Consider the following 23492-nt stretch of genomic DNA (forward strand, 5'->3'; position numbering starts at 1 on the left):
ATGTCTCTCAAATTTGGCCTACAAATGAACTTCTTTGGACATGAATTCTATACTTCTGCATTGAACTATATTGATCATTGATTTGCTGCATGGTTGCTTATATTTTGAAGTAACTTTGTTCAGCTTATAGACCTTCCATCCTTGTTGCTGTAATTTAGTTATTGAAATTGAAGTATTTTAATCCCCTCATTAATTTGTGCCTAGGCATTAGTTGTACTGTTTTGTTTTAAGCGTCAGTTACAATCTGTCTGTTCCTGATCAGAGATTTGCTTGCATGGGTTGAAGTACAACCTCCACTATTTCTCAATTTTATAGTGACCTCCAACTACCATCTTCCTTCTGGCCTGTGGTCACCTCCTGAATCTTCACTCTCATGGTCGCATCAACATTGGTGTGTCATTAGATACCCTCCCCTCAAATAGCTCCTGGACTTTACTCACTATACCTCTTTGCTGATGCTGCATTCTTACTTCACCTCATTTCTGTAAATGTTGTCACACAACTGAATCCTGAACTTTAACTCCACATAATTCATCACTCTCCACATCTCCTTCCAGAATGGCCATTCACTTGGAAACTTATTGTGGCTGATTGTAACAACAGAATCCTGGCTGAAGGATGAGTACACATTTACCACAAATAAAACCTGCCTGGCTTTATCCACCATTTGCTCCATCAAATTGTTGTGGTGGTGTGGCTCTTGTTCCCAAATCACATCCTGATCTGTTCCCCTAATCCTTTGGCATTTTCTCTTTTCTTGAGCACCTCAGCTCCTTTTTTATTCTTTTATTCATTCATGGGATGAGGGCGTCGCTGATCAGGTAGCATTTATTGCCCATCCCTAATTGCCTAAAGGGTAGATCAGAGTCAACCACATTGCTGTGGGTCTGGAGTCACATGTAGGCCAGACTAGATAAAGATGGCAGATTTCCTTTCGTAAAAGGCATTAGTGAACCAAATGGGTTTTTCCCAACAATTGTCAATGGTCATCATTAGATTCTTAATTTCAGATATTTTATTGAATTCAAATTCCATTATCTGTCATGGGGGGATTTGAACCCTGGTCCCCAGGATATTATCTGGGTCTCTGGCTTAACAGTCCACGATAATACCACTAGGCCATCACCTCCCCTAAACTTCCCTTATTCCAGCTTGGCCTATTGTATCTTTAATCCTCATTCTCTACTGTCCAACCAGATACCATAAAAATGTTCTTACTTAAATATTTTCACTGCTTTCTTTCTTCTGTATCTGCAATAAGTGACTTCTCATTCAAAGTGAATTCAACCTCTAGCTCAAAATAGCAGCATCTGAGTTCATTAGTCTTTCACCATTGCTTAATTTCTACAAACATGTGATCTTTCTTAGCATATTATTAGTGAATCTCAAAAAGAATGGTAAATTTTAAAATGATTTATGAGTTTCCCACTGACTAACACAAAGAATGATATGACAAGATTTCCCATTTTAAAGCTTTTACTGTAACAAATAAACTAAAATCAACATCAACTAAACATTATTTAATATGCAGCTAATACTCTAAACTACAGAAATGGTACTCCCCATTAACTTTTTTAGCACAGTTGAAAGCTCCTCACCACATATGTGCATTTCATCACACTCTCAGCAGAAATGTGATTTTGTATATGAAGACTCAAGCTACTCCTTGTTACAACAAGATTTCTTATTATTATCTCATCATACTGGTGTTCTTCTTAAAACTAATTCCCTTCATTCAATCTTCTGATCATAACTGAATGGATTTCCAGTTGCAAAGCATCCTCTGGTGACTTGTTGGTCTTTAAATCTCCACAATCCCCAACCCTTTAGCAGAGATTTTGTCCTTACCAGCTCTCTGCTTGGTTGTTAAACCAAACAAAAATAGCCCTTTTTTCTGCTTGGCATAGAGGCACTTGTTTTCAGTTTTGAGGCCATGACATTATAACTAAAGGTACCAATAAACTGGCAAGAAGGACTGCTGTGCTCACCAGAAGCTCCCTAAGAGGAGCCCTAATATGCAGAAAGAAGTTGATCCTCCTGCTTTTCAACACATTCTTGTATCCCTGCTGACTTGAAAAGAACAAAGACATGCTGTATGCCTTGTGGCTGTCTTGTCTTGCTGATGCAGTGTAAAGCTCGTGAATGAGAAAATGGCATGAAGGTCTATGCTCTTCTCTGGTACCCACTGACTATTGTGTTGGATCTAGCTCTCCATGAAATAACAAACTGTACATGGATTAAGACATGTTTACACATGCTATAGACAGACAAAGCTCATAGCCTGGATGATCTCCTCTGTGTTCAATGCATAGGTGCTCACAGCCTTTGGCAGTTCTGCCAGATGTTCCCTTACCTCTCAATGCAGAGGCATATCATAAGCTTGGGGCTCATCAATGGACTGGCCTCCTATAGTCCTCCAACTGTCAGTGGCTTGAACTGTCCACACCTCTGTAACCTGTTTAGGTACATTCATGCAGTCTTCATCAAGTTTTAGTGCTGGTGAAATATGTGTGAGAATAATTTGATGGTGTGTCCTCAGAGGGTGAACTGTTGGTTGGTCCTTCCAATTGTCTTTCCTTGCCAATAATCTGACCTGTGTGAGAAAACATATAGGCTGAAAGATTAAGAGTTTCCTGTTGCATCATTGCAACTATACTGTGGAGTTGAGGTTCCTGTGTCCAGAATACACCTGACTACTATACTTCATATGTTTGCACGATACATCTTTGTGGCCCACACTAGTTCACTCACTCTCTTGCTTTGCCACTTTTCCTTAATGTTCAATGATAGAATTACTGTCCTACTGCCTTGCAGATTTCAAGGCCCCTTCCTCAAGGAGTTCAGAGGATGCATATAACATCCTTTTGCTGGACTTTCTCCTTTCCTTTGTGCTATGTACAGTTTTTGTCTGCAGCACAAAAAAGAACACTAGTAGTGGAGATGAACTTGCACCTATGCTGGTAACAGGCCATTTTGGGAGCATATGAATACCCCCTAAATGCAGACACTATCAGGAAGTCAGAAATGATGGCATTTCTCACAGGAATGTGGTCATGCCCTGGCAGCAAATGCTACTGCCTGATCCCTTATTTGTTCATAAACAATATGAGCAGAAGGAAACTATTTAACACATCGAGCCTACGCTGCAACTCGGTGAGATCATGACTGATCTCATTGTGGCCTTAACTTCACTTACTTTCCTATCCACCATAAACTTTGATTGTTTTGTCAATCAGAAATCTGTCTAATGTAGCCTTGAATATATTAATGTCCCAACCTCCACTACACACTGGGGAAGAGAATTCCAAAGCCTAGCTCTGCTCTGAAAAAAGACATTTTTCTTGATATCCAAGTTGAAGGGAGACCTTCTTCTAACCTCCTCCCCATTCCATTTCTTGATTCCCACACCATAAGAAATATCCTGTCTATATCTATCATGACAAATACCTTCAGAATCTTTTATGTTTCAAGAAAAAAGACCCTCTTGTTCTCTAAACTCCAATGAGCTAGATCCAATCTGCGTAACTGTTCCTCATAGACAACTTTTTCATCCCAGGAACTAGTCTATTTGAACCTTCTCTGATTGAGTGAACATTTAACATTAACTGGGCAAAACTCTGCTAAAGGTTATCTCTTGCATTGCCACATACAACCTTTTAAAGAGAAAAGTAGTATGGCGCATTCAAGGGGGCATATCAAATTAAGTAATTAATGGCCTTCCTAGATTTAGGTTCTTTGGGTGATTCCACAGCTGTCAATTTCCTTTGTGATCTCTGACCAAGTTTGCCTGGTTAGGCAAGTTGGTCTCCTTCTCCAGCGTCTAAAAAAGAGGCCCTCTTGCCTTGTCCTTTATGATTAGAGGAACGCCTGTAGGAAGGCATTGCTAAACTGTGAGGCCACCTCGAGTCTTCCATCTGGCATTCCAACTGTAAGTTTCTTTTCATTTCCCTGATCACAAGACAAGAAAGCTAGATCTCCTAGATAGAATGTCCAGGATGGAACACAGTCTGGTTGTAGCTCCTGGACGAAAGGCAGGCACACGGTACATTTAGGTGTGACAAGCAAACTGCATTTCCTGGATGAAAAGTAACAGTGAACGCTAGGTTGGTAGCTGTGTGCCAGCATCTTCCAGTGGAATTGTTGCTCTTCCAAGCTCTACATTTTAAGTGGATGACCACTATAAATCCATACCCTTAACTAGCTGTCTGCCAAAAGATCATGTGCAGCTGGCTGCTCAGTGCCCTATAGAAGTGACACACACAATTGGAGTGTTGTGCTCTGCAGCCTAGCTGCAAAAGCTAGACCTTCGTTTCCATGTTTTTAACATCACCTATCTCTGCCCTTGCCTCATATCATCTATTGCTGAAATTCTCAATAATGCCTAGGATTGACTATTCCAACATATTCCTGGCATTCCACGTTCTTATCACTTTAAAACTGAGGTTACATGGAACTCTGCTTCTCTTGTCCTTGCATCAAGTCCAGCTGATCCACTAGCTATGTGCTCACTTACCTATATAAGCTCAAAGTTATACAGTGGCTCAATTTTAATGTTCTCACCATTTTAAAAATTTCATCCAAGGCCTAACCCCTCTTTATCTATGAATTCATCTTTAGCCTCACAACTCTCAGAGTCATATTCTACTAATTCTGGCCTTTGGGTATCTTTGATTTTGATTGCTGTACCATTGACAGCTGTGGCTTAAGTTGCTTGGGCTTTACGTCTTTGACCAAACTTCTTCCTGCCTTTTCTATTGTTGCCAATCTGGCTTGCTATCAAATTTGGCTGCATAATGTTCCTGTCCGGCACCTTGGGGTATTTTACTGTTTTAAAGGATCTATGAAAAGGCAAGTTGTTAATTTTGAATTTTTAAACACATTGCATATAGTACGCATCAAGTTGCCATGATCTTTTGAATTAGTTTGAAATGTATTACATTAACAGCCAGTCCAGCCTTGATTGCATACTGGGGAGAACTCAACTGTGCAAACTTTAGCGGAGGTTAGAATCAGGGACACTGACTTCTAGGTTACTGTGTTAATCTGTGGATGTGTGAATGCTTGAATTTACTGTTAGTGTCAGTGGAATAATGACAGTATTTTGCTGATATTTTTGCCATCATTCTAAGTTGCACGAGAATTGAGGTCTCGCCAGTCTGCAATCTCTATTGATCGAGCTGGATTTTAATGTATTACATCTCAAACTAATTCAAAAGATATGGAAAATTGATATGCACAGTATGTAATTTGTGTTAAAAATTCAAAATCAACAACAACTTGCCTTTTCATAGAGCCTTTAAAATAGTAAAATTCCCAGCATACCACACAGGAACATTATATAGCTAAATCTGAGAAGCAAAAATGGCTTGCTTGCATAGAAAAACATGTATTGGAAATAAAATGTTTTGATGATTTTAAACAGAATATCCTAGTGTACATGAAAGACATGCATATTAATTCTCTTTAAATCAACCCACTTCAGAAATTGCATTCGATTAAAAATTATGCCATAAGCAAACTTTAAGTATTGCACTTGAAAAATACTACCTGTAATTTCTGACCTTTTCTGATTTTGATACAATAAGTAAGCATATAAATGAATTACTGTTATTAATCCTAGAGTGACTGCCTCGAGACGTGCAATATTAAGCCACATGTCAAGCATTGGCTGGGATCCATTGCTATTCCATTCAATACAGTACTTGAACAATCAAAGGTATTAGTTTTACCTACATTTGAATTATTAGAATGTACCAATTGTCTAAAAATTGTATCATTGAGAGAGTTGCATTTTTTTGTTTTTATGATGGCTAGGTGAATGGTACTTTCAGAATAGATACCCCACCGATGTTACTAGGATATACTTGGAAGAAAGTAGATACAGGCTCTTGTGAGCAATTTTATGAGTTTGGACTTGCAGAAAGCTCACTTCTAACAATCTTTATGACTTTGGATCCTCAGGTTTCTTGTTCAGATACTGTAAGTACTCAACTTAATTAAAATTAGTTTTCAATTGAATGTATAAAAAATTAATTATTTAATTCCAGGCCATTAAATAGCATTTTAAGAAATTTTCAGTATATTCAGATTGGGAATTGGCTGGGTCATTTTTTTAGCTGTGGTATTTTGCAATGAGAAGAATTTTTTTCTAAACACATATGCTTTTGCTTTAGGAAGACAACCAACCACCTCTCTGGCAGGTTAGTAATCTGATTAGAAAATGGATATTTGATCATTTTTATCTCATTACAGTTAAAAATAATATTTATCTCTTCTGTTTTTCTCCAGTTGGAAACAACAGAAGATGAAGATCTGTTACATATGGCATATATATTTCAAAAAGACATTCATAATCTTTACCCAAAGCGAAGAGTCGTTGTCAATACTATTGACACTGAATGTAGAGTTGGGATTGTTACAAGATATATCAGACCACTTTGTCCACCACAAGAACTGCTTGATATATTTCCTGAAAATTCCAAGGCAACCTTTGTATGTCACAGTGTAATTATTTGTTGGATTCATAAAGAAACTAATATAGCACAATGAGCTTAAGAATCCTAAGTAATGCTAAATTGGAGAACATGGTTTTTAAAAATTAACCTGCTCTTCACTATCCTTGCTAACCAGATCCTCTGTTCCTCCATGCCTATTGACTCCTAGAACTCCTGATCAAATACTACTTCTTCTCTGCTGTCCTGAGCACCTCCCTTAATAATGTACAGTTCTATTAAAATTCTATGGTCAACTAGCAGGTTTTGACTGACTGTTACTCCATGATTTAAAAGCCCCAACACCCCACTCATGCCCTGATATCTCATGGTCAATAATCTCAGAAAACAATGAAGAGCTGACCTCTTATGCAGTGAGGTTAGCTTTATTTCCAAAATACCATGATATGCATGAGGATCCATTGCTACATTCCTAGTCACAACAAGTGGCAGAGAAGAAAATTGACTTGATGACTGAACCACGGTTATATGGGCAAAGAGATAAGCAACACTTTGCCACGTGGAATGCAGGTAAGATTTTTGAAGTAAGGTAGTTGAGAAGAGACCTTGGGAAATGAGAATGGGGTCGGCACCCAGACAAAGGGAAAAAGATTATGGAATTTTCCCACAAAATTCAGGGCTGTTCATCATTCTGCTGTGGATAAGCAAACACAATCTCACTTGAAGATTCCAGGTAGCCTCTTTAAGACCAGTTAGGATTGAGTTTGGCATTCCTTGAGATAAAAGGTTGGAACAAATTTGATCTCCCACTTCAAATACTGTGACTTAATGAGGTGATGGGAAGGGAATGGAGAAGGATAGATTCTAATTGCAGGGGATGAACAAGCAACATCTCGGTACAGGCAGGTATGTCTAATTTCAATGGAAATGCCTTATCATCATTTTACTTCTAGGTTTTACATTTCTGAAATGTAGGAAGAGGATTGTTATCATTTAACAGTGCATGATACAATTTATGCCCATCAAGATCCCTACTTCTGGACCAGAAGTTCTGGGTTCAAGTCCCACCTGCTGTGGAAGGGTATATTAAAAATATGTCTGAACAGGTTGATCTAAAAGACCCAGGAAGTTGAATCACAAGCATGAGGAGGAAAAGACTGCTCTATAATCTTTCTATGTATCTTTGGATGTGCTGTCACAAGCAATAAGGAACTGGAGGGAGTTGTTGTTGTGATCTGTGGGAAGATTGTTGTCACCACAACCACTCTCTTCACGTATCCTGAATTTGCTATAAGAATAATCCTTAAAGGCATGTCACACATCCCTTACCACGGGATGGATTTTGCAGAGGGTGTATTCCCATGCCCCAGCTAAAAGTTTGGATGGAAACCCAACCGTAATTAAGGTGGCTGCTCCACATACAAAAAGCACTCGGTATGATGAGATTCTGTTACCGTCTGGACAAGAAGTCATGTATAGAGAGCTGTGTGCTAATCAGAGTGACAGGCAGCTCTCTAGTTCCAACAGCGCAACGTTTAACTAGTGCCCACTGCTGGGATGCCGGATGGTCCCTGAAGAAGAGGAGTTGATGGAGGACATAGTTAGAAACATGGAGAATAAGAGCAGGTGTGGACCATTCGGCCCTTTGAGTCTGCTCCACCATTCAATCTGGTAATGGCTGATCATTAAACTCAGCACCCTGTTCCTGCTTTCTCCCCATACCCTTTGATCCTTTCAGCCCTAAGAATTGTATCTAACTCCTTCATGAAAACATTAAATATTTTGATCTTAACCACTTTCTATGGTCATGAATTTCACAGGCTGACCACTCTCTGGGTGAAGAAATTTCTCCACATCTCATCCTAAATGGCCAAGCCAGTATGCCTAGGCTGTGAACTGTAGTTCTGGACTCCCCATTCTTTAGGAATGTCCCCTGAATTTGCCCTGTCTAGTCCCACTAGAATTTTATAGGTTTCTATGAGATCCTCATTCACTCACATAAACTCCAGTCCTAATTGATCTAGTCTTTCTTCATGCCAGGAATCAGTTTGGTAAACTTTCGTTGCACTCCTTCCATTGCCAGACTATCCTTCCTCAGATAAGGAGGCCAAAACTGTGTATAATACTTGACGTGTGGTCTCACCAGGCACCTATACAATTGTAGCTAGACATCCCTGCTCCTATACTTAAATCCTCTTGCCTTGAATAACAGCATACCATCTGCCATCTCCACTGCCTGCTGTACCTACATGCTCACTTTCAGCAACTAGTGGGCAAAGACACCTCAAACTTGTTGCATCTCCCTCTTTCCCAATCTATCATCATTCAGATAACAATCTGCCTTCCTGCTTTTGCTAGCAAAGTTAATCTCACAATTATCCACATTTTACTTCTTGTTCTCATGCATTTGTCCACTCACTCAACAGTCCAAATCACACTAAAGCAACTCTGCATCTTCCTCACAGCTCACCCTCCTACTCAGTTTTATCCTGTCTGAAAACTGGGAGATATTACTTTTAGATACCTCATCCAAAACATTAATATGTATTGTGAATGGCTGGGATCCAAGCATTGATCCCTGTGGTACCCCACTAGTCTCTGGCTGCCACTTAGAAAATGACCCATTTACTTCTTGTCTTTGTTTCCTGTCTAGTAATCAGTTTTCTAACCATATCAGTACTTTAACCCTAATTCTATACCCTTTAATTTTATATGCTAATCTCTTATGTGGGAACTTGTTAGAAGCTAGAAGTCTAAGCAAACTACATCCATTGGCTCCCCCTTATCAACTCTACAAGTTGCATCCTTAAACTATTCTAGTTGATTTGTCAAGCATGATTTCCCTTTTGTAAATCCATGCTGACCCTGTCTTGTCCTGCTGCTACTTTTTAAATATTGTACTATTAAATCTTTTATAATGGACTCTCACATTACTCCCAATTCATGATGTCAAACTAACATATAATTACAGAAGATGAAGTCACATGGGATATGTGGTGAGCTGGTAAGAAGGGTACAGAAATGGTTTAGTCATAGAAGACAGGGAATAGCAGTGGAGAGTGTTTTTCTGACTGGCGATCTGTGATCAGTGGTGTTCTGCATAGTTTGGTGCTGGGACTTCTGTTGTTTGTAATATATATCAATGATTTGGAGCAGAATGTAGGTGGTCTGTTTAATAAGTTTGTGGACAAGATAAAAGTTGCAGGAGCTGCTAATATTGAGGAGGATTGCCAAAGAATGTGGCAAGATATAGAGAGGGAGAATTGGACAGAGAAATGGCAGATGGAATTTAATCCAGACAAAGGCAAGGTGATCCATTTTGGAAGGTCTGATGTAGAATGCAGTAAATGGCAGAACCCTTAGAAGCATTAATACACAGAGAAATCTAGGTATACACGTCCACAGTTCCCTGAAAGAGGCAACACAAGTCGATAAGGGGATCAAGAAGCATATGGCATGCCTGCATTCATCAGATAGGGCATAGAGTATAAAAATTGGCAAGTCATGTTGCAGCTGTATATAACTTTAGAAAAACCACATTTGGAATATTGCATACAATTCTAGACGCCACACTATCAGAAGGATACAGAAAAGCTTTACCAGTATGTTGCTTGGAAGGTATTAGCTATGACAAGAGATTAGACAAACTTGGTTTGTTTTAACTTGAACATTGGAGGCTGAGGGGTGACCTGTTGAGGTTTACAAAATTCTGACAGGCATGGATGGGATGAATAGCTGGAGCCTTTTTCCTAGGGTAGAAATTCAATTACTAGGTACAAGGTAAAAGGAGGAAAGTTTAATAGGAAATTTTGTTTACACATCAGGTGGTAATTGACTGGAACATGCTGCCAGAGAAGCAGATACATCAGTAACATTTAAGAGGTATCTTGGCACATACATGAATAAGCAGGGAATAGATGGATATGGACCAGGTAAAGGCAAAAGGTTTTTGGTTTAGAAAAGTGTCATGTGTCAATGCATGCAGGGGGGAGCTAAAGGGCCTGTTCTGGTACTGTGCTGTTCTTTGTTCTCATTCCAGATTTTCTCTCCATCTTTTTTTAAATAGCGATGTTACAAATGCTATCCTCCAATCCATAGGAACTGTTCCAGAGTCTGTGGAATCTTGAAAGATAGCCACCAATACATCCACTATTTTTAGGCCACTTTCTTCAATACTCTGAGATGTATGTTATTGGACTCTGGTGATTTATCAGCCTTTTGTCCCATCAACTTCCTCAACACCATTTCCCTATTCACACTGATTTCCTTAAGTTCCTCCCTCTCAGCAGGCTCTGTTTTTTCCAACATGTTTGGAATGTTATTTTTTCCTTTCTTAATGCAAAATCAAAACATGTATTTAATTGGTCTCCCATCTTTGCTCTCCATTATAACTTCCTCTGTTTCTGAGTGTATGGGATGTACATTTGTCTTCACTAATCATTTTTTTTTCAATTATGTATAGAAACTTTTCTGGTCAGTTTGTATGTTCTCTGCAAGCATACTCTTATACTTCATTTTCCCCCTCTTAATCAGCATCCATAGTTCTTTCAGTTTTTATTCCCTAATTAACTTCGTCAGCCATTGTTGGGCTAACTTTCCCATTTTCTTTTTGTGCCAGATTGGAATGAACAATTGTTTCAGTTCACCGAAGCACTCTAAATGTTTTCCATTTCCCATCTGCTGTCATCCCTTGAAGTAAAAATCTCCAATTCATCATAGCCAGCTCATACCTGGTACCATTATCATTTCTTTTATTTAGATACAAGACCCTAGCCTCAGAATCAACTGTGTCATTTGCCATCTTAGTGAAGGATTCTATCATATTATGATCACTCTTCTCCAAGGGGCCTTCCTAGCTAGATTGCCAATTTTTCCTTTTTCTTTACACATTCAGATAAAGATGATGGGGGTAACATGTTTGAAAGTCTAGGGAAAATGTTAAAAGGGGTTATGACCTCGGGGAGTTACTATGAATGGCAAGAGGACTGCCAAAGGAGGTCCCATTCTATGCCTGCCCTCAAGCTCCACAGACAAAGCTTCCAGCCTATTTGCTTGGCATGGGCCTCCTCCTGCTGTGGGTAAAGTATTAACAGGGGAGTGGAGGAGCTGTTAAGGCTTTATTTGCCATTAAGTATTAATTAAATCAATTACAGCATCAATTGCCCAAGTTTGGGTAGAATGTCCGACGTTTCTACTGTCACTCATAAAATGGGTGACAGATCAGGCACCTCGGTAGGCAGGCCACATGCTGCATTTTACAATCACCCCACCACCTTCTAGCATACCAGGGAAGCAGTGTAAAAACCCAGTCCCATGTGTCTGATTCTGGTCTCCGTGATTTTTACTGCATTTATCAGATGCCACATTTCCTAAGAACTATTCACAGTTACGCTGTGTCAACCTTGCAGACGTAGAGAGCACAAATTGTTAAGGAGAAGGCAAGGATCATTAGAGAGCTGCAAGACATTGTAGAAATTTTTCTGGCAGAGGATGATACACGACAGAGCAACAACACAGTACTGGTGATGATGATGTCAGTGTAGGGATTGTAATGAGGTCAGCCTGCTGAATATCATAGAATATGAGTTCACTGATTGGGGCTGTTAATCTGGTCCAATCAGGGATCCCTGTGGCACACTATGAACCCAAGTAAGATCTGGTATTGACATGCAATGCCTCCCTGTATGGCATCGGGGTGGTATTAGCTCCTAGGTGGCCTAATGGAGAGGAATTCCCAATAGCTTATGCATCCAGGACTTTGGCTAATGCAGAATATAAATACACCCAGATAGAAAAAGAATGATTGGTCGTCATATTGGGAGTCGGGAGGTTCCACCAATACCTTTATGGATGAAAATTCGTGATAATCACAGACAACAATTTCCTACTTGGTCTGTTTAAAGAGGACAAGGAAGTGCCACTCACAGCTTCAGGCCCCATTCAATGGTGAAATAAGTGCTTATAACTATAAATTAGAATGCCGTCTCGGAGACAGAGTAGCGAATGTGGATGCATTGAGCCACCTTCCACCAGTTCGATAACACAGCCCTTGGGACTCTCTGACTTTGCTGCTGAGAACCGTATCCATTCTCCTAATAATGCTCTTCCCAATTACTACTACATTTTCTTTTTCTCCCTCAACTTGGCCACGGTGCTGTGGTCAGTTTGCTTGTCCAGTCTATGGTGTGTGCCTTTGACCAGGCACTGCTGAGTTTGCACTAAAGATAAATTCTGGATTCCCATACTGCCTCACTTAATGCCACACTCTTCTGTCCCTGACCATGGGCCAAATTTGACATAATTAATCTAATGGGTGTGACTGCTTCCTGAAACACAGTGTCCAGGTGCATCTCCCATTTCCTGAATTGTTGCAGTGTCTGTAGCTCAGGATCCAGCTCATTAAGTCTGAGCTGATGTTCCTGGAGTAGCAAACACTTGTTGGAGATGTGTTCACTGCAAATTACACCGTGTTCATCATCATCAACATACTACAGAGGCAGCACATTGCCTGCCTGGCCATCTCCGTTCTATTTAATTAATTTCAATGTTAAGTAATTGAAAATTGCTTTTCTTAATTGTACTCTTCAGCTGCAATGATGTTTTCTGATTTAAATCAATTGATCAAACAAAAGAATCACAGAAGAAAAATCCATTTGTTTTCCTGTGCTCTGATAGGTAGAAACAGGTTGAAGGGGCTCTGTGCTGCTGGTTTTTATATCACACCACCATGACTCTTTTCACACAAGTCTGCTTTCCTCTTTATGAAGTTGCTTTTTTCACTCTCTCAAGTTGTTTGAGAAGCTGCTGATCCTGCACTGTTTTGTGCGCTTTATCAAACTGCTGGTCATGCTGTTTCAGAATCACAGGATCCTCTCTCTTGCTGTTTTTGATGTTGGTGACTGTCTCTGTCCTTCCTCTCTCCCACTCTGTATGTCCACACCAAGATGTTAGTTTCTTAAATGGCGACATGGCATGGAAGGCAGTCTCACCAGTGCTTCCCTTTTCCTCAGAGACCCAGATAATGTTCTGGGTCCGCAGGTTCAAATCCTGCCACGACAGATGATGGAATTTTGAATTCAAAATATATCTGGAATTAAGAGTCTAATGATGACTGTGAATCCATTGTCAATTGTTGGAAAAACCCATTGGTTCACTAATGTCCTTCGGGCAGGAAACTGTCATCCTTACTGTCTGGCGTAGATGTGACTCTAGACCCACAGCAATGTGGTTGACTCTTAGATGCTCTCTGGGCAATTAGGGTTGGGCAATAAATGCTGCCTAGCCAGTGACACCCTCATCCTGTGAATGAATAAAGAAAAAACAATTTCACAGATTAACCATCATCTGGCTGAAGAAATTCTTCCTCATCTTGGTTTTAAAGAGTTATCCCTACATCCCTCTGATACATTTCTCTTTTCTCCCCCATCTTGAATGGCTCCTTGTACCATGTTGCTATGGTCAGTTTTCTCATCCTCCCAGCAGCCCCCACTTGGATCCAAACAGGAAGCAAGAATCTCAAACCTGTTAGACAAACTCAAGGGCTGAGGTTCCTTCAGCGCTACCTCCTGGGTCCCTCTACCTGCCTTGCTGGTAGTCACACCCTCCTCTCTCTGACCACTGACTGAATTTGAGATAGTTAATCTAAGGGGTGTGACTGCCTGCTGAAAAACAGCATCTAGATAACTCTCCCCCTTCCTGATGTGTCACAGTGTTTGAAGCTCAGATTCCAGCTTATCAACTCTGAGCTGATGGTCCTCAAACAATCAACACTTGCTACAGATGTGGTCACCATGACCCACAATGGGGTCCACCATCTCTCAAATCATGCAGTTATAACACGTTGCCTGGCACAACATCTCTGTTTTAATTACTTAGTTCTTAAGTTAATTTTAAAAAATTCACTCAGGTCTTTTAGTTTGTAGCCCACAAATTCCTTTATTTATCTTCAATCTGCAAGTACCCATAGTCAAATTAGTAGCTATCACTAACCAATGAAATTATGGTTTACCTGTGATGTCACTCTTTTTCTTACTGAACTTGGTCCCTGAACTTGGGCTTCAGTTAAACCTCTTTAAAAAAATTTACTAACTATAAGTCAAAAAAGGCAAGCAAAAATCACCTTTTCCCCCACCTAAATTCAACTATGCCTCCAAATTCCCCAAACTATATATTCACTTAGGCTGTGTCTCGCTCTGGATGTGATCTCTCCTTCCTGGTTGTGCAAAATTTACTTCACAACATCTTTCTTTCAGCATCTCCACACTAAGTTTGAGGTAGTTAATCCAAAGCATCTGACAGCCTCCTGATACCATCCCCTTCTCCTGCCACTGGTCTCATTCCCCACCAGCAAGGATCAGGATTGTCTCCTCATAAGGAGTGGGGAGCTGAATATCCAGCATTCCACCACCTTACCTGCCTCTTTCAGCCCTCCTAATGAGCCTTTTTTTTGCTGAAATGTGAGAAATGGAGGGATTGAATAAGATGAACGCAGGTGGCACACAGCTACAGGTAGGGGCGAGGTGGTTCGGTGTCCCAAGCAAGTGACTGGACAGCAAAGAAGGCATGCCGGGTTAATAGGATGGGGGAATTGAGTGGGGGACGTATTTACATGCAATATCAAATGTGGTAGAGCATGAATCTTGGTGAGGTAATGAAGCAAAGATGATGGCACTGACCCTGGCAGTGTGGAGAAAGTCTTTGACCTTGTTTTGACACTGCTAGGCAACCTCAGACCAGGCTGATAGTCTGGTATTTTGGCCTCCTTTGCTGGTCCTGTGGAATTAGGACATCCCTTCTCTGTACCAGCCCATCTACCAGGGCCTCCAGTCTCTGTCTGCAAAGCAAGGGTCCAATTTTCCCTTGTTTGCCATGTCCAGAACAAATGTTTCCAACCGACAAGAGCTGCTCTGGAATGCCTGGAGCATCTGCCCTTTATTATGCAGTGCCAGCTTGGGGTACATCAGGATTGGCAAGAACTTTCACCGACAGCAAGTGGGACAACTGAGCTAACATTGGATGTCTGAGGCACTGTGGAATGTGGTTCCTAATTTAAGAGGTGAGTTTGGTCATGTGAGAACGCTGCAAAAACTCAATGTAACTAATACTTAAGACAATTTCTGGTAAAATTCAGCCCTGTATAAATCATTTGTGAATTCACCAAACCCTTATTTAGTTACAAAAAAAAGCATAGAATCCCTAATGTGCGGAAAGAGGTCACCCTTCCCTTCCTACCAATTTAAAACTTTCACCTGTGTCATTGTTAGGTGTACTGTTTATTCAGTTTGGAAATTATTGTTTTGCAAAATATATTAAGTTTAACAACTTATTACTTATGATCTCTATATTACATCAATGGATATATGTTAAATTTACTGCATTTATTTATTATCTAATAAATGAATAAATTGTGAAGGTGTTTTGACAGCTTCCAAATAAATGAAAAGTTGCCTTTATACTTATAAAACAGTTTATATTTCTATTAACTGTGATATTATTGACACCTATATAATTGGTACCATTTCCCATTTTAGAATCTTATAGCTAGATTTGTGTCCTTGATTCCATACCTTCCAGATCACCTAGGCTTTTCAGATGCCTGCAATACTTGGCTGACATCACAGGCAAGTAGAACACCAAGGATAAATGTTATATATTTTAGAGGACAAATATGCTGATTACATTACTTAAATCTGTTCCTAGCTGTGACTTAAATTTAAGTTGTGGACTAATGTTATGAGCTTAATAAAGTTTTTACATATAAACTTATCCTCATGGTGTACTACATATGTATTTTTAATTTATTAATATCATTTGTTCCTCTGGTACAATCTATCAATTTCCAAAGTATGGGATTTTAAATGCTAATAACTTACACGTGAGTAATAGTTTCGAACATGTTTCCTTCAAGAATGCTATATAATAGCTTTAATTCATTTTGTTTACATTTAGCAATTTCTTAATCTGATACTTGGAGGTAAAGAAGACCATGCAGTCCTTCTTTGTAACTACTTCTTGTACATGAAGGTGAATGCTTTTGTGCTGTTAGGAACCTCAATTCTTGAAGTAAGTACAGTAATTATAAAGATTTATGTTTCTATTTAATTTCCAACTCATGTGACTGTTCAAGATGTGAAAGTACTATAATTTAGGATGGAAAAAAGAAAATGCAAAGAAAAACAGTTTCTTTCCAAGTTTACTGTGCTGTGGTTTCTGCCCTTTCAAATAAAAAGTCAAACAGAGCAATCCACAAGCGCAACAGCTACCTTGCAGCAATGTAATGTTAGCCACATCTTTCTTGGGAGTAAGTCCCACCTTAGGAGGCTGCTGGTCAATCCGACTGGCAGGCAGCTTTGTGGTGCCAGCAATGCCGCTCGGAGCAGTTACCCTGCTGAGACTAAACGCTGTCTCCAAAGCTGAGGAGCACAGGTAAACCTTTTGCGATCTCAAAAGCCTTCATTAGGAAAGGAAGGATGATGAAAAGGGTGGGTAGAAGGGAAGGTTATCAGAGAATGGGAAAACCAGTAAAGGTCCAATTGAATGAACAGAAATCAGCTAATTAATAGAGCAATCAAGATGAGCATCAATTGAAATGTCAGAAAGGCCCTGGACCTGGGGTAGAGTGGCTGAGATAATGACCAGAAGAGTTTATAATGAGGATGAGATTGCTGCCTGTCATATTGCATACATTGTCGCCAGTTGTGCACTTCAAATCAGGTCAAGTGCTGTCAGTCCAGAAGTACTCTGTACAGTTCATGTGAATTGCTCCAGAAATCGCAAACAAAGGTTGGTTAGCTCATGGCTTTGCGGAGAAGAACCTGAAGGTTCTGAAGGAGTTAGTGGATGGCGTAGTGCAGACAGGGCCATCCTCTTTTCTCTGAAGCATAAGAGGAGACCACAGCATCAGACCATGCCAGGCTGGTCCAAAGTTTCCACCAGGGTCAATGTGAGGTTCATAAACTTGAGAGATGCCCAGCAATGTTGCGGGAAGGTCAATACCTTCAACACTGTACGAGAGTACATGCCACAATCTTCTTTCTGTTACCTCACACTCACTGTGACTCCACTACTGTAGCCACCTCCCATCAAAGCTAATGCTCTACGCTCTTATTATGGCATGCAATATCTTCCTTCATTATCTCTTACCCATCTCTACTGCAGATTATTAACCCTGCACGCCATTTGCCTCATCTATTCATTCACTCAGGACACCTCACTACCAGCATTTAATCTTTTTATCCAGCTCTTTCGAGGGCATGGCAGAAAATTATTGGATCATAATGATAGGGATATATTAAATGATGATCACACTTTCCCCATTTTGCTGAGATCCGTTTTCTCATACTTGTTAATATTTGTTCACTATATGGCATGGTGGCTCAGTGGGTAGCACTGCTGCCTCACAGCACCAGGGAGCTGGGTTTGATTCCAGCCTTGGGCGACTGTCTGTGTGGAGTTTGCACATTCCCCCGGTGTCTACATGGGTTTCCTCCGGGTGCTCTGGTTTCCTCCCACAGTCCAAAGATGTGCATGGTAGGTGGATTGGCCATGCTAAATTGCCCATAGTGCCCAGGGATGTTTAGGTTAGGTGGGTTAGATGTGGGAAATTAGGAGAATGGGTCTGGGTGGGGTGCTCTTTGGAGGGGTGGTGTGGACTTGTTGGGCCGAATGGCCTGTTTCCACATTGTAGTGATTCTATGATATAACCTTTTTGGGATTACGGCAACTATCAAATGGCAAAAACAGAGTGACCTCAGAGCATAATTTCACTCAAAAATATCAAGCAAAATATAACTAAATTAGTGCAAAGCACACCTAAAACAATGCAGGAAACTGCATTCTTATTCAAAAGGTGAAAAATCTCTGGATTAATCTGTAAAGTTGTTGAGTCATCAACATGGAAGGAGTTTAGAAGCTAGATGAGCAAATTAGACTACTACAGGAATGAGCATCAAGTAGTCTGTGTACTTGACTTTTTTGCTCATATTTCTCATTAACACCAGTCCTTATGCTGGAAGAGCACATGGTGTAGTTGATATAAATGGTATAGTTTATCCACTCTATCTATTTTAGTAAATGGATCCAGATGTTTGTTTTCTTTGGAAACTTATCACTAAGCAGCAAAACTTCTTTCTGATATTTTCCGGTATTTTAGGGGCTTCCAAAAAATGTTAAACTTATTGTCATGAGTTACTAACAAACATGGGCTGAATTTAATGCTGGGCAGAAGAATCAAAGTTTCCCATCATTATCTTTGCTTGGCCAGCTCACTGCATAGCCATTTAATGACCATTGTGCTACTAATTGATGTGAGATAAGCCTTTTGCCTTATTGGAGAGGAAATTGCACCTCTGACAGCTGCAGGCCAATATCTAGCTGGCAGTTCTCTGGTCCCAGCAGTGCCACTTGAAGCCAAGTCTCTTTCTGAAACTGCACCCAATCCCAGCAGGCAGTACGGTTGTGTTGGTGTCAGTCCAGCATTATGCCAGGCTGGGGTGGGAAAGAGGAGTAGCAGAAGCTATTGGAAATGTGGGGGAAGGGTGATCTTGGTGGTGATCGAGGGGAGAGCTCTAATTGACAAAAAATGTTGAAAAACGAGGCATGTTCTCCTTAAGAGGTTATATCCTTCTAAAGGCACATATAAAATTTTAGTTGCGGCAAGTAGAGGCTCTTATGTCCATTAAATTGACCATTTAATGATTTTAATAGGCCCACTGATGAGTTGTCTCTCCAGCACCTCACCTTGGTCAGTGGGTATGCACTGGTTTCTAAGTTTAAGGTTGTCAAGCCTCCTACCCAGTCTCCAATGAAGTGGTAAAACTTAGCTCAGAGGATTCTGCATGTAGAGAGCTTGAAGTCCACAATAATCTTTAAACTGACATAAAGGATATAATCTTGATTTAACAGCTCAGCATAGTAGGGGCAATCGTATGTTGCAAGCTAGCTTGAAGAAGAAACAAAACCACAGAAACTCAAACAAATGATGAAGCAGGAATAATAATAAAGCATGATAGATTATTTATTGTAACCTTACACTTTTTTGAAAACTTCATGATGTTCCATTTGGGTCAAATCTCCTCTTTCCTCTTATCTTTCCAAGCTAATGTATCTTGGAGCTACTTTTTTGACATTTCTAGTTACTTCATGTTCTTGAGATCCTTTCAAGGGATAGAGGTGTCACTGGCAAGGCAGCATTTGTTACCCACCCTTTACTGTCCTGGAACTGAGAGGATTGACAGGCCATTTCAGACAGCAGTTAAGAGTCAACTGAGGTAGAGTGGAGCTGGAATCCCACTTACGCCGGATCAGGCAAGAGTTGCCAATATTCCTTCCCTAAAGAGCACGAGTGAACAAGATGAGTCTTCTGACAATTAACGGTAGCTTCATAGCCACCACGACTGAGGCTAACTTTCTATTGCAAATGTAATTAATTGCATTTAATTTCCACCAACTGCCATAGTGGAATAAGCCTAGCCTCTAGATTACCAGTCCAGTTATATTGTCACTCCTCAACTGTCTCCTATTATTATTTTACCATTTTATTATGTAGTGTAATGTTTCAGTGCTCTTATTACTTCAATCCAATCTGTCTTCAGGGTGACAAATAAAGGTTTGTTTAGAATTGAGTATATATTACGTAGAATCAATGACATTTACCCGATCAGTAATCACTATATTTGTTAAGGATAATTTCAGTAAATTGTTATTCCAAATAGGATGAAAAACATTCTACTTCAATGTGAATTAGAAGAGTCAAAGAATGTGTGGCTGGAAGTTCTACTCACTTCTACATAATTCCAAGAACAAGGTCCCCTAGATAGAATCTATTTATGTGAGTCCTGAAGGTTGTGGCCATTCTATTCGACTGTCAACAAATTGTGGATGAAGAATTTCAGCCAACTTGTCAATGTTCCTGTTTTTTACTTGCATATTGTAAACGTTGATATTGCCTTTTCTTTAGGTTATATTTTAGTTATTCAAAAGATATTCCTTTGTATCACCTCACAACTTCTATTTTAAAGGGAGTGACAGCGTATGTGATTACTCAAGAAAAAACGGCCACCATGATTTGGAATCCAGAAACTGGAGAGTGTTATGACCAGTACAATGCTTTTTGTCCACTTCAAAGTGCTGATTGTTTGATCAATAAAGAAAATGTGAGTATTCTTAAACATTAAATCACATTTGTCTCAATTAAATCATTAAACAGGCTATTATACACTTTATATGCCAAACACAGTTTTTGATTAATCTGACCTAACAGCAGAAACATTCAGCCTGTGAAGAGAAAATATTCATCTCTTTCTCTCCCTTCTGTGTGGAGAAGTAAAAGAAAATCTCTAGTGGTTGGCTACTCTCCTTTGACTTTGTAACCTGCTCTCTCTGCAAATCCCCTGTTGAATGGAGAAGGGGGACAACATCTTCAGACACAGTGGAAGGGCAAATTCTTAATCAGTGAATGAAAGATTGATTTTGGCGTACTCACAACCTTGGGGCATCAGCAAAGAGGTGAACAGCATCAAAAGAATACAATTCATCAATGTTTGTGGTCCGAACTGGTATCGTGAAATTGTGTTTCCCTGATTTTATTTTTGACCACCCATCACATTCATGTATTGTCTGCCTTTGTGTGACTGTCCTTTTGTGTGAATAGGAACTTTTAAAAGAACTAAATTAAAGCTACAGATCCACATTTCAATTTATCTACTTTTTGCCATTGGTAAAAAACAGTTTGATTATCAGTTTGAATGGAAGAAACCTAGTGTGCATATTCTTTTAACTTGAATTAGATGGTAAAATTGGGGCAATTCAGCAGTTTACTCAAATTTTCATGTTAACAACAACTCAAGGATTATGGGTTTTGATTTACAATGCGCTTTCCCCCGTGAGTCTATCATTTCTTCAATCATGAAATATGCAAATATCAGTCAAATCTTCTTGAAGCAGTTCAGTCACAAGTGCAAACGATGGAGGAATCCATGCATAATGGTGCCATCTATCTGACATGTGAATGTGTGGCATCATCGATCGAGAGAGTACCAACCCTCTTGGATATATGGAGTAAATTGCCAACTGGATGCAAGGTGTATAGATCTTCATAGCATGGCCTTGTTGATGAAACATGTAGAGTAATGGATGTGTGAGATGGGCCAGCCCTGCGTTTCCCACTTGTTAGGAACTGAACAACTGTAGGCAAACCTGGGAGTGCATGTGGGGGCCTAAAAAAGCTGTGGAGAGGCAGGTTGAAAGCAAAGGGCCTCTTCACAATGCTCTCTGGTGGATCCACAGCCTATTTGATAGTGACACCAAAATTGCATGCTGGTTTGAAGATTGAGGTAGTCACAGCACAGCTGTACATGGCACTAGCTGTGCTGGACATCAGTGGATGACTTATTTAAATAGATAAACATTTGTACTTTCATCATACAAACTGTGTTAAACCTGTTATGTGGATTTTTTAAGTCTAATTTAGAGAATGCATGTGATTAGCCATATCAGGAACTCAGTAAAATAATTCAGTTTATGCTATGTCCCGTGGAGTACTAGGACTAGAGAAAGCACAGTCATTACATAAAAGTGGGCACTTGCAGCAGGATATCCAATCCTGAGAACAATTAATTGTAAGTGGGTAATAATAACAATGGAAAGATAAAAGGAAAGATATCAGGGGCTGAATTTTACATTGTTTTGGCAAAGTGCCAGTTTTGTCAAGTTTCATGGAGGGTATTTCTCTGTGAAGCCTGATGGTTTTCTTGTTGCATCTCATCAAACTCATTCATTACATACCCAATTCCATTGGCACTCTATCATCCAATTCTAGCTCCTCTCTACCACTCACCATATAGAGGACAACTCAGCCTGGAATGGGATGACATCCTGGCACTGACACCATCTGTAAAATACTGTTGTGCACTCAGGTTGGCACTGTCAGTCTGGAGCTGCCATGCATTGTTCCTGATATCTGCCCTGGATATGACAAACAAAGGAAAATTGACACCCCGCTTTGCGAGCACTGATCAAAAATTCCTGGTGAACGGAATTGTGCAGAGGTGCGATGTTCACTTCCCCTAGGACAGAGGGTGGTGGTAGAGCATTGCTTTTTGGACTGGAGGCTTGTGACTGACGGTGTGCTACAAAGATCAGTGCTGGGTCCACTACTTTTTGTCATTTATATAAGTGATTTGGATGTGAATATAGGAGGCATAGTTAGTAAGTTTGCAGATAACACCAAAAAAGGTGGTGAAGTGGACAGTGAAGAAGATTATCTCAAAGTACAATGGGACCTTGATCAGAAGGGCCAATTGGCCAAGGAATGGCAGACAGAATTTAATTTAGATAATTGTGAGGTGTTGCATTTTGATAACACAAACCAGGGCAGGACTTATACAGTTAATGATAAGGCCTTGGGGAGTGTTGCCGAACAAAGAGATCGAGGGGTGCAGGTGCTAAGTTCCCTAAGTTCTGAAGAAGGGTCTAGGCCTGAAACGTCAGCTTTCCTGCTCCTCTGATGCTGCTTTGCCTGCTGTGTTCATTCAGCTCTACACCTTGTTATCACAGGTAGACAGGTTGGTGAAGAAGGCATTTGACATGCTTGCCTTCATGGATCAGTGCATAGAATGTAGGAGTTGGGACGTCATGTTGCAGCTGTACAGGACATTGGTGGGTTACTTTTAGAATACTGCATACAAACTTGGTTGGTTTTCTATAAGAAGGATGTTGTTAAACTTGAGAGGGTGCAGAAAAGATCTACAAGGGTGTTACCAGCACTGGAGGGTTTGAGCTATAGGGAGAGGCTGAATAGCCTGAGACTTTTTTCCCTGCAGTGTCAGAGGCCGATGGGTGACCTTATAGAGGTTTATAAAATCATGAGGGCCATTGAAAGGGTAAATAGACCCCTGCTCTGCGGCCGCCCCTGCCTCGCCAACACCGCCAAGAGTCCAAGGCTCCAGGCCTACTGCCGCCAGGAGTCCCTACTCCAGACGCTGCCACCTCCTAGAATCTAGGCTCCACGTCTATTGCCACCAGGAATCCAGACTCTGGACA

The 23492-nt window shown here is 40.3% G+C and overlaps 1 protein-coding gene across 1 annotated transcript in view; it reads left to right on the plus strand.

Annotated features, from left to right (window-relative positions):
• The window catches only part of LOC109922808 (protein CC2D2B-like), a 158169-nt gene that overhangs the window by 104811 nt on the left and 29866 nt on the right, over positions 1-23492 (plus strand). Inside the window, exons 25-30 of the mRNA XM_048609173.1 lie at positions 5621-5716; positions 6174-6200; positions 6289-6492; positions 15983-16072; positions 16401-16514; positions 20471-20605. Coding sequence (XP_048465130.1) covers positions 5621-5716; positions 6174-6200; positions 6289-6492; positions 15983-16072; positions 16401-16514; positions 20471-20605 — 666 coding nt within the window. The remainder of the gene's footprint in view (positions 1-5620; positions 5717-6173; positions 6201-6288; positions 6493-15982; positions 16073-16400; positions 16515-20470; positions 20606-23492) is intronic.

This window comes from Rhincodon typus, chromosome 20 (assembly GCF_021869965.1).
Source record: "Rhincodon typus isolate 14 chromosome 20, sRhiTyp1.1, whole genome shotgun sequence".
Taxonomy (NCBI): Eukaryota; Metazoa; Chordata; class Chondrichthyes; order Orectolobiformes; family Rhincodontidae; genus Rhincodon; species Rhincodon typus.